The sequence below is a fragment of the Acromyrmex echinatior genome, chromosome 6 (assembly GCF_024713525.1).
Source record: "Acromyrmex echinatior isolate Ae372 chromosome 6, ASM2471352v2, whole genome shotgun sequence".
Taxonomy (NCBI): Eukaryota; Metazoa; Arthropoda; class Insecta; order Hymenoptera; family Formicidae; genus Acromyrmex; species Acromyrmex echinatior.
The window spans coordinates 1061986-1075296 of record NC_141857.1 but is presented as its reverse complement, the minus strand read 5'-3'; the positions used below and the strand labels follow the sequence as shown (position 1 = coordinate 1075296).

General features: G+C 30.3%; 1 protein-coding gene across 6 annotated transcripts in view; it reads right to left on the bottom strand.

Annotated features, from left to right (window-relative positions):
• Positions 1-13311, bottom strand: part of LOC105143165 (Inositol 1,4,5,-trisphosphate receptor) — a 50595-nt gene that overhangs the window by 27719 nt on the left and 9565 nt on the right. For all 6 annotated transcript variants that reach the window (XM_087407256.1, XM_011051246.2, XM_011051250.2 and 3 more), the window contains exon 2: positions 8287-8477. In XM_087407256.1, the coding sequence (XP_087263382.1) occupies positions 8287-8384 (98 nt within the window). In that variant the 5' untranslated portion in view covers positions 8385-8477. The remainder of the gene's footprint in view (positions 1-8286; positions 8478-13311) is intronic.

Genomic DNA, 13311 nt, shown 5'->3' with positions numbered 1-13311 from the left:
GAATAAACGTAAATGCCGCAAACTCATGTCGGTCCTATTACACGCGTACAGCATCGCGGCGGAATTATTATACCGGCGATGTGACGCTGATTTATGGCGCGCTCACACGTCAAAAGGCACAATCATAACGACTTCTGGAACAAACTGGTTTAGGCGTTGAAGTGACAATACGAATTAATGATCATTACAAATTCATCCGGCGTGACAGCCAGTGCGTTGAGCAACTAATATCTCAGAATTATTTTATGGGTTATCATTTACTGATGATACATGTAAAGCATAATATATAAAAAAAAGCTTGATTCCACTCATAAATTTAATAAGAATAGACTGCGCGTTTTTATAAAATTGTCACTATCGATTTAGAAGGAATGAGATACACTCTTCAATTCAGAATTTCAAATTATACTCAATTTGAGTTATTTGTAATTATTTCTGTTTATTACTGCTTTTACCTGTAATATTGTTAGTAATTTGATTAAAACAATGAAATTAAAATAACAACTTGATTTAAAAAATGTATTAAATTTGATCTGAATTTATTATTTATATACTTACATTATTCATATCTGTTTACATTTTTATTTAAGTTTGCTAATTAAGTGGAGCATACGCGTTAATATAAATGTTGTTTATTTTGAAAGTAAATACAAAAATGGATTGATTACAATGAATACATTTTGATACATATAGAAGTTAAAAATAATAAAATGTTATTTAATTCAAGGGATTAAGTTACCTTTGATATGTAACAATGTAGCATATCGCGCTCTTTCTCTTTTTCTGTAAAATATCGAATTAAAAAGAAGTGCTGGTATATTCCATTCTTTTTAACCAGAACCACACACACTAAGCTCAGAGAATGCGCAGTTTATTACGTCTATTACGTCTATAATACTACCGAGTATGAAACAGTTGAAGTGCATGGAAACAACGATGTATAAACTCGCGAATGTCATCTTTAGAAATTGATCTTGCATAACTTGCGTCTTGAACAAACTATACTTGACGATTTATTAACAATGGCTAACCGCCAGCGATTCGTAAAAGTTTATAAGATTTACAACCTCATCGATCCTTAAATATAAAATTTTAAGTGCGTATGTTGCGTGTGTGTGTCGACGTAAGGCTATCAGCTTGCGAATGTCATCTTTACGAGTTTTGATCGCGGATGACACATCGATCGCGCACAAACTACTAATCTTTAAATTATTACAATCCACGACCACGTGCCAACTTGGGTGATTTATGAGAAATTCAACCGTGCTTCTCTACGCAAAGTTTCCTTTTCTACATCATTACAATCCGTGACTCTTCAAACTCTTACATACGAAACGCAGCAAAGTTGAGAAACACTTTTTTTCTCAATCAAACTTCATGTAGGCAACGATACGAACAGAATACAAAGAAGATTACAGTACAACAAAGTGAAGATTCATTGATTACGAATTATTAAGAGTAAAGCTTCCAGATGGATCTTCATTTAACCTTTACAAAACAGAAAAGTCATTATAGTGGCGCTAAAACATTATCATATTTTGAAGCAAATAATATTGTACAATGAAATAATAAATTGTAACAAATCTTACTCAAGAAAAAGCTGTACTATTGAAAAATAGACTCCCATTATCTAAAGGTCAATAAACAATTCTTTCTTAAAATAATCATAATCAAATAAAATATAAATGACGTGTTTTAATATCGAAAATAAAGATTAATTCAACTTTTAAAAATTTTAGAAAAAAATAAGAATTAAACAAAAATCAATAATTGAGAAAAAGACGAGATAAAGAGAAGTCTTATCATAGAGCTTGATTTCGCGGAAACAAGTCACTTCCTATCTTTAAGATTGCAACATAATAAAAGCACAATAAAAGATCTAGTATCGAATTAAGAATATAATAAAGCATTGTTTTTTAGAGAATCATTTCAAAAAAGTTTCGAGAATATTATAGTAATCTAAAAATTCTACGACATAAACTGCGGCACGTAACATAATGCGGAGATTTAACGAGATTCCGACCTGCTCGCCAGAAAATAAGGGCAATCTCATCACGGCTATAATCGTGCTTCTGGAAATAGTCCCATCATCATTGTCGTTAAATCCTCGGAATAAAACGGGTGCTCGCCGCGGATAGCCGCGACATTCATTACCAATGATTTCACACGATGCATTTATTGAGATAAATGATGCACGAATTAGGCGCTCTTTCATTAACATGCACCAAGGATCACGATCGGTATCGAAACTCACACGCTCTCATCTCGATCGATTTTGTATCCACATCACGTTGTAACTGAACGCAGCAGGTAATTAGGAAAGTGAAAGGCGGCATGCAAAGCGTCCCTTGTCGCATGTTTCCATACGCGATCCTTGCGTGTGCGATCGCGGTAATTCTAAGCGTTTAAGGAAACAGCCACGATCAATGAAAATGCTATTAAAACGTTGAAGCGCAAACAATCTTTGATGTCGATGTTATCTGTAACTAAAAAGCAAAATAAAACGATACGAATCCGAAGAGATTTTTCTATTTTTTTTAAACAAGTCGAATAATCAAAATAATGAATATCAAAATGATAAATATTTTCACAATAAATTAAAAAAAAAATAGATGAAACATTCAATAAAGATTTGTATGTAAAATAAAAAAATCTAAATCGAAACAAAAATAATTTTTATTTTTACAAATATTTCTATAAAGTGCGATATTTTTTGCAATGTAGGTTTACTGTATAAATGTTATACGATATTATTTTCAGGTAATATATATCGTGGAGAATTTTAACAATATACTCTATAAAACCGATAAAATTCTTTTTGATTGTACAAGAGTAAATACGAAATCGATATTTTCGATATCATCTCATCCGCTTTTGTGCAGTTAAACGAGAGAAAATTGGACAACTATTCCAAATTCCCTCCCAGACACAAGACTGATAAGATCACCGCGAAAAAGTGATATTCATTCATGAAAGTGCATGTCTAGCAATTTGGGCGAAAACGATTTATTTCCGATACAATGTTGAAACGCGCTTAATGAATATATCTCTGCTGTTTCTTCCGCGGATCGTCAAGAGGATATTTTATTACGAGTGTTTACGAACTACATTTCACAATATCAAACGACAGTAACGACAGTACGAGCTTCTAAAAATCCACGCAAAACAGTCACAAGTTACGAGAACTCGTGAACGACGAACGAGTCCTGTCTGTCATGAATCCGAAAATATACCATGTTCTTGAAAGAACACGCGACGGCCTCATACGTGATCCATTATTAAAAAAGCTATCTCTCCTTCCTTTTCCTCTTTTTCGTTTCTTTACGTCATTCTGGAATACTTAAATTTTTATGTAACGTCGATACGATATTACATATTACTTCTAATCTACAAACGAGATACATTAAAACCTAAATACAGTGATAAAAGCATACAGCGATAAAAGTATAATTGAATAAGAATATATTTTTATGGATGTAGTGTGTTAAATTACGCATTTTATATTTTACGTTATCTAATTATTTATGTTATTTAAAATTTTATATCATAGATAACTTTTTTACAGATATTAAAAAAATTTCACTATTATTATCAAGATCACTGAAAAGTCAAGTGCCAACCACCGATGATTATCACTTATCGTATTAATTTTACTACAAATACAAGTGTAATATAAGTGCCTTCATACGTGATTTGTTTCGTATAAAAATAACACACTATACTGCATATAAAAATAAATTTATACATTTAAATGTGTAATAATGTTGTTTTTATACGGAAAATTCTCTCTCGAAATTCTTTAGAGTGAAATTTCACTCTAAGGAGTGAAAATTAAATCAGTTTAAAAAAAAACTCAATTTTCAATCTTTAAGAATAAAATTTTACTTTTCAGAGTGAGATTCACTTTAGAGAGTACATATAAGAAAAGCGTATTATACACTTGGATTTGCAGTATTGATATATCGTTTATTATCTGTCATACATCCACTTGATCTATTTATTTTGCGGACAAAAAGAGACATTCGTGGAATTATCAATCAAGAAGACATCTCCGAATAAGCGCTTATTAACGTATTCGATAACAACAATGAAGGAAAAGGAAAGAAATAAAAGCTATGTCTCAGATGGGTCAAAGGTCTATTCCGCATGGATTGCATGAACCGCGTAAACATATGCCCAGAAAAATCGATCACGCATCCTCCGCATTACACACGTGGCCGACCCGTTTTCAGCTGTGCATACATACAATTACACCATTACGCAAATTTCTTCTAGATCAGTGATGCGCCATTTTTTAAAGGCCATTTTTAGGAGACCATTTTTAGAAATAGGTAAAATCTTTCGGATCATATAATATTTATTTTGTTTACACAAAATAGAAAATGTAATTATACATTTTCGGCTATGAATCGGCAATGAATTGACGGTTCGCAAAAAAATTTATAGGTGGATCGCATGCGACCAGGGTTGATAAAAAAAACATGTTTTAAAACATGCATAATTATTGTTTTTAATGTTTTAAACATGTTTTTTTTTATAATACTGTTTAAAGCATATTTGAAGCATTAAAAACGTATTTAAAAGAAAAAACATGATTTATCTGTTTTATTCTTTAAAAAAAAAAAAATATTTGTCTTTGTCAACCCAGTGACCTGTAGATTACGCATCACTAATCTAGATAAATCTGAAGCGACGAAAATGTAGTTTTCGATGAGAAATATTATAGAAAATAAAATAATTAAATACTAGATAGATACCTAATTAAATACCAGAATATTATGATTTATATGCATCTTTAATCCTTTCCGCTTACGTGGAAATCAACAAATACATGAATCAGCGACTATAAAGAGAAATATCTTAATGCTCGCTTATATTTTTAACGATAGTCATTCTAGAAAAGATGTTTATTATCGGATATTTGCATATACTCCAGCGAATAAAAGCATCGTGTTTAGTATAGTTTTAAAACGCTAGACCAGCTCGCTGTATTCATGGCCAACCTGCACGTGTCGGTCAAACTAAAATACTCCGACTGTACAAATGTTTGTTAAACGGTATATGCAGAATCGCTTTTTTAACTGACTAAAAAAAGCAATTGTCCGGTACACTTTTAAACAAACCTCGTAAGTAGCGGTCAACGAGAGAGAAAAAAGATCGCGCAAATTGCGCTATTCCGCCGTCGGCGGTCGTTATATTCATATTAGCAGTAATCGATGCAAAAATCAACGTTCGTTACAACCGTCGCGTATCTCTCCGGTGCGCGCTCTCCGACCACCGTTTATTTTATCCGGTTTGTAATCAGGACAAGATTGAGGATATCGGCTCGAAGATATTTTAACGCCGCGTCGCGTCGCGTACCCTTTTGAGGGAAATCTGTGCAGTTGACTACGCGGGTTCGTCGACGACGTCGAGGATTACACAAAGAGCGATCCCGCCTTATTACTCTGCGTCCATGTGACGTCGGCTCGTCAGGTTCATCAGTGCGCGGGTAATACACATCCACAACGACGCTGCTAAAGTCGGGTGAAATAATTGCTCATCGATCGTGAGGCCTTATACGCAGGTGCGAATTTAATAATACGCCTTGCCTGCGGAACCCATATTGACGTGGGACCTTCGCGCGGCTCTCGCTTTAACACCGTTTTCTCAAGTGTAAATGCGGAAGAAACTCAACCTTAGACACCGACCTCTCAGCGAGTAAGACGAAACTTTTGCACGCGATACGTACGGTTAACGTTGTGAATTTCCATAAAATCACTGGCGAGCAAGTTGGACGCCCATCAAAGATGTCAAACTGTAATTGACTCGCACGACATGGAAAAAAAAAACTTGAAAGGACCAGGTGCGATATATAATATTTCTATAATATTTCTTATCGAAAATGTTATAGAATTTGTATACGATGTGCTTGACGCGATAAATACACTTTCCTTCCCTTTATAAATTTTCATAAAATCGTTCCATGCTCTCTAAATTTTTTGGAGTGAAAAAAATCTCACTCTAATAATTAAAATACTGCCACTATGAATAAGAATGGCAAATTTTCATTCTTTTTTCACTCTTTTGAGATGCACTCCAAAAGGAAATGATCTCACTCCTTTTAGAGTGAATCTCCAGAAGTGTGAAATCTCATTCTACAAAAGAAGAATGAAAATCTGCTACTCTTACTAAAGAGTGCAAATTTTTCACTCTTTTTCAATAATGGCAGTATTTTAACTCTTTTAGAATGAGATTTCACTCTAAGAAATTTAGAGAATGTATACATGCAACAAAAAAATTTTTTTAATGTTATGTACAAAATTATTTAAGCTACGAACAAATAAATACAATTCGAATCAACGGTTTTTCTTGTTAAAATTTTATAGCGAATCAATATTTGTTTCAATTTTCCAATTTTCAACTTTAAAATTGCGATAACTCATCGGATTATACTATGATTATGTTAAGCTACAGTTTAATGAAATTAATTAAAAATTACAATCGCCAATATACCAATGTATATCAGTGTAAAATTCTTTAATAATGCAAAGTTCTTCCATAATGCTCTGACATCAAAACAATTTTCTTAAAATAATTATAATTTATCTTGACTATATTATTTTTAATTATTATGTTTTTTAATCACTAATATGAGAAGATAAATCTAGGATAGAGATATTTACACATCTGGAAGTAAAGTTTTCTTCCATTAATATATGACCTGACTAGAACATGTAACACATACATATAAGTGCGCAGTCTTCCTGAAGCAGTGCGTGACGAATAAACAGGTGTAAGCGAATACAATCTCTTCTATGTACAACATTGTTTGTTGCGTGAGAAAATTTTGATATCTATCTACTACGAACTTTGCTAGAATTTGCATGTAGAATTACATAAAGTCTAACATAATCGTATGATATTGTTGTTTTCAATCAATTCAAGCAATAATTATCAAGTGTCTATAATATAAAACATCATCAAGTGTCTATAATATAAAACAATGATCATTTTAAAAATGCATGATAACATTACGCAATTAACTCATTATTTCATTAAAAGATAAATTTTATTCTCCTATTTTTTCTTCCATCACGTTATGTTTTATGTTGTGTTATATTTCTTGTTTTATTATATCTTGTTTTATTATGTTATATTTTTTCCATTATATTATATTAATCTTAAAAAATCTTATATATTGCTTCTTCATATATTCTTTACAAAAATTATTAATAAACTTATATTATAAAAATTGATTGTAAAATTATTATTTTGTATAAAAGATGTTACGTTATTAAAAAACATTAATTTTCACAACATAAAATGTCGATATTCATAATAATTACATTTTCAATACTTTCTCAATATTGTTAATAAATTTCAGTGTTAATACATTCTGAACATCACAGCATTACGACTTAAGAAACTTTGATCGTAACTTTCAATGTAAAACTAGTATGCTTGAAATCACAAAGTGATACAGAGAAATCGCGAAAATGATAAGTCGGTTCGAACAGAGGATGCAACAGTCCGAATAGATAAATATCTAAGGTCATCAGCTCATTGTGTTTGGAATGTGAATAAGATCTAAATTTTACAAGATGTCTGGCTTTTGAAGCCGCCTGATGCTGATGAACTATTGAAATATAAGGCACTGGTGTACTTGAAACTACGTCAAAAAACGTAATATAATTCCTAATTGTTATTTCATAATGTGATTATACAGAGAACTTTAAGTTCAATTTATTTAATACACTTCTGTATAACAATAATGCGTAATACGAATTTGTATGTTTACGTACAAAAATAAATTAAATTTCGAATAGAAAAAATTCTGCAAAAATCTACCAAAAATTGTTTTAATTTTTACAATATTCTGCTATTTAAGGTATAATACGATGATTTGCGAACGACTCCATTTCATCCATCATATGCCACATGAAATATATTTTTTTAATTAAAACTCTTTTTTAACTTAAAAAAAAAAGAAAAGAGTTCTTCTGGAACGTTATCATCGATTGCATATGATTCGCTGCAGCTGGTCACGGTCTTTCTTTGAACGGTTTTCCTGCACGTATACGTAAACGTATGTTTGGGCTCTCTTCTCAAAGCAGTAAACATCAAACAAAAGTTCTTGCTGTCGTTTTCTCGTGCAAAGAAGTATAAAAATATTCGTAGGAAATCATGGCTAAAAAAAAGTTGCCACCGCGTTGCAGATTAAATGATAGTTCACGAACGTTCTTCCTAAAATATCTAATTCTTTTAGTTAGAAAGTCTATTTTTTTTTTATCATCTCTCACTTACCCCAACGTGGAAAGAAACCCGGACACATTTCCCTCGGCGTAGAGGCTGACAATATCGCCGAGGTGAAGGAAACTCGCGGATCCTAGAAGCTCACCCATCTCGATTGATTCTTAGAGTCTCTCTCGGTGCCTCGAAATCGGAGAAACTCCCGTGCTGGCTGCTTTAGCCGAGTGAATCATTCATGGCTACACCTGAGGGGAGAAATAAACAATTAAGGAAAATTGAAGAGAATATAAATCTACACACGTGTTGTAAATATGATCGGAATAGTTTTCGATCGGATTACTCATTATACGAGAAAAGTATACATATAAGATTAAAAAAATATTTTGAAAAATATTTGAAAAATATTTTGTTCTTTTCATTTTGCAAAATATTTAATAATCGAAATATCTAATAACAGAATGTTAAATGTTAAATTAATAGTATCTTTTCTGAAATTGTACAGAATTATCTATAAATTCCACGTAAATTTGAAAAATAATATTAAAAATATTAATTAATAATATAAATTTATTATTAAAAATTTATTATTATAAATTTATATTATATTATATATGAATATATAACAACAAAATACATATTAGAAAATATGTATTTTTCTATTATATTGTATTCGAGGATGTCTCGAAATTCGTGCATCTAAATATCATAACAAAAACATTGAACAATCAAGTAAAAATATTAGATATAAATTTTTATTTTTAGCAGTAGTTTGATAATAAGAGTTTATGGTTAATTACAGATTACATTTAAACAATCACTTGTCCCCATGAGTCGTGCGTACAATAATTTAGTGATGAGCACTGGTGAGCGCGCACTTCAGGGAATCGTCTAAACATAGTCTGTAATTATTGTATTTACACCCTTATTATCTCAGAAACTTCTGCTTAAACATTTACGAATAACTTTTACTTAATTTTTCGAGAACTTTTTGCTATAATATTTTAATTCACGAATTATAGGATATTTTTTAACATTAAATAAAAAAGTAAAAGTATAAGAAAACAGCTTAAGTGATTAAAAATCAAATACATAAACAAGAAATACGATTTAAAAAAACATATTTTTTAAGTATGTAGGATGTCCTGAAATTTTGGGAATACTCAAAAATAAAATAAATAATGACGATACTTATATAAAATTTTGTTTTATTTAACATTTGGTACAGATTAATCTATAATAATATAATTCCCATCATTATTGATAATCTTCTTCCAATTCTCTGGCAGACTATAATCCCTTTTTTAAAATAAAGGCAGCTTTGTGATAAAATATTCAATGAGTTTTCCAGTTTGGTCAAACAGGAAGATCAAAATCATCCTTTCTAAATTTTTTAAACCAATGTTGTCACGTTCTGATATCCGAGGCATTACAATAAATATAAGTAATTGCACTTGTAATGACATTGTCAAGCCTATTCTACAATGTGCTTTTTGTTTCCTGTTTCTTATTGCTTTTAACTCCTTTGCAAGCGACAATTGTATTTCTTGTTTCTTTTCGTTAATTCTTACCTCAGACGATATAAAACAAAACCGAATAAGAAGCAAAAAAACAAGATGTAAAAAATAGCAAAAAGCAAGAAACTGGAAACAAAAAGCACATTGTAGAACAGGCTTTAATCTTTAGAAATTCGTAAAGCATCAAATCTAATATGCACCTTACTTACACTTTGACTTTCTATTCTTAACAGTATACTCTATTTTTTTGGAAATTTCACAATAAATATCAATAATTAGTATAGGCTATGTAACAATAAATCACATCTATAAACAAAGTGACAACGTTTCAATTTGATTGAAAAAAAAGACATTAGTTATAGGTATATTCCTATAATAATATTGATTAAAAAATATGTTCTTATTATCCGATATTTCTTATAATTTGATATTCTTTTCGTAAGCAAAAAAATGATTTAGCAAATTCTCCGATTGCATTCCCGAAGGATATATTTTTGTATAAACGTACATTCTGCCATTGTTTGCACCAGAAACGCATATATAGTTCAAAGAACAATATACAAGAATGAGACTTCTTCTTCGTTACGAGTAATGCGAATTCCAAAAATACAACAATAAACATGGTAAGTACGCTCTATAAATAGGATGTCTAAATGTTTTTTCTAACGTTCGCTTGACGTTACATTTGTAACGAATCTCTTATTTCGCAAGTTGAATACTTTCACCATATTAATCATTATTGCGTCGGTATAAAATTTACGACTCTCTTTAAAAGAAAAATGTCGCACAGAATATTTTTCTTTCAACAAATATCTACTCGTGAATCCCATGTCGATGCATTTAATGATTAATGATGTAAACAACGCGAAAGTGTTCAGCTTGCAAGATAAAAGATTGACTTTTTACAAATGTAATGTTAAACGAGTATTACTACATCGAGAAAAATTTCTGATTAAAATAAATGAACCAAAAAATTCTAATCATGTAAATAAAAATTCTGGTTATCTCAACTAAAGAATTATAATAGATTCAATCAAGAAAATTCTAATTTGTTAAATATTATAAAGCAGACTATTACTAAAAAAAAATTATTCTGAACGCAAAAATATGGCGTGCACGCTGCAGCGCAACCAACGAACGAGACTTAATTGCTCAATGTGCCATCGTAAATTGCTAGATGAAGTTATCTATCTAATAGAGACGATGCTGTAACCGGGTCGTGAGATTTTTCCTCTTTCGTGAATGTGAACAGAAATTCCATGCATAATAATCTCAATTGTATAAAACATTGTTATGCGTGGCAATTAGAAGATTCTATTTGTTTCCGGCTGTAAATGTCTCTATGATCATGATAATTTCCTTCGCACATACATTCCTATTCACAGATGATATTTAAAGATATTAAATACGTTAAATATGTCTATGTAGTATAAATACGAGCTTTATATTAAATGCATAATAAATCAGAATCGTGTCATACCATATTAAATATAAAGATTCTAACAACGGCTTCCGTGTGGCTGCAAGTTAATTATCTGAAAGTTCAAATCCTCTCGTTTCATTCACAACAAACGATAAGATTACCGTTGCGTGTTGCATAGCGAGAAAATTAATATGAAATCATATCGGTCACGCAATCATCTAGAAATAATCTACCGAGAAATCGCGATATGACTTTCCGATAAATTGATTTGCTTTAATCGAGTATCCTCGAACAGAGGCAGACTTTGTCCGAGCTCTACTCTTTAAATTAAACTGACCCTTAGCCTTTGCGTTCACATAAACAACCATAACCGTGGGCACAACCGTTGGTCAGGTCAGGTTCACTTTTACAGAAGAAATCGATAAAACGAGTCCTGATACTAACAACCATTTGACACGACCATTTGACACGAAAGTACAATCTAGATTTCACGAGAAGCAAACAAAGAACATAATAAATTTTAAAAGCTCAAATATTCAATAATTGATAATTATTGTAATTGATAATCTAATCTAATTAAATATTCAAATTAGATATAGCTCTTATCTTCACGTTAATTATAAAGAATAATTTTAAAACATAAAAAATAAGAGCATAAAAAACCACAGCACAAGTTATAGTTTGTGATATTTAATTATTATTACATTAATTAAAACATTAAGAATAATTTTACTTAATGTTTCCAGAAAGTGAAATATATCGAATATATTCTTTCACGTGCATGGTATATGTTCGACTAATGTCTATTTCTATCAATGTAGAATTTCAATCTCGATTTAACTTACGTTAGTTTAATTTTTATCTTTTTCTAGTTGTAAAGATTAAAAAAAAAAGTAAATTAAATCGACTAATTTAGAATTCATAACAAAACTCTAAATAATTTCACAATTCAATTAAAAAAATTAGGACTGGCAGAGCCACGCTGGATTTATTAATTATGCTATATACAATACTATTAATCAAAATAATTAATTTCCAAACGTTTCGATCATTTTAATATGATCACCTTCAATAGTATACATAAAAATTACAATAAACAGTCGTAATTTTCTTAAGCTAATCTTATTATTTTGTCGATTTATTTAATGGTCATCTTCATTAAAAATCCTTGTATATACAAGGATTTGATATTTTAATCATACTTTACTCTGAAATGTTTCGAATCAAGAATCTTCGTTTCCTGACCACAGCGCTGTTGAGAAGATGATTATTTATTTCACATCCTGTCAACACATTGAATCGCTAATTCGCAACTATGAATATTTTATGTTAGCACTCTTTAACATTACAACAGCTAATGAATAAATTTAGCTGTTACAAATAACACATCTTCTCAATAGTGCTATGATCAGAAAACTAAATTCTTGATTCAAAACATTTCAGAGTAAAATACGATTAAAATATCAAACTTGCATGTACAAAAATTTCTAATGAGAATGATCGTTAAACAAATCAACAATATAATAGGATTAGCTAAAGAAAATTGCAACTATTTATGATTATATTAATTTTTATGTATACTTAGTGAAGATGATCGTATTAAAATGATCAAAACGTTTGAAAATTATTTTGATTAATAGTATTGTATATTAGCATAATAGATCCAGCGTGGCTCTATTAGTAGTGTCTGTGAAGTTAGCACGGCATTTTATTAATTTTCAAAAAATAATGATTGTTCCAGAAAACACTTTCCATTGTACTAATGTTCTTTCAAAAATAACAAAATGTTCTGCATTTTTAATATCAAAAAATTAAAAATAAAAAAATAATTTCAGCATAACTTCTTTTAAAGTATCAGATGCCATCAAATATTACATCTGTCAAGTGTTCCGTTTCTTTTAAGTTAGATTGATTGTTAGTCCCAATCTTTCAAGTTAAATTAAATCGAGATTAAAATTAACTGTGAAAAAATACATAAACGCGCTTCTTTTCTAACTGCAAAAAAAGTTAATAGAAATCTCCATATTTAAAATACAGCGTACAGTATATTTATTTCTTCTAAAATCATCTCTTCTACAAAACTACCAAACTGCCTTTATGTAAACATGCTTACCTCATTCATAAATGTACGACGTGCTATTT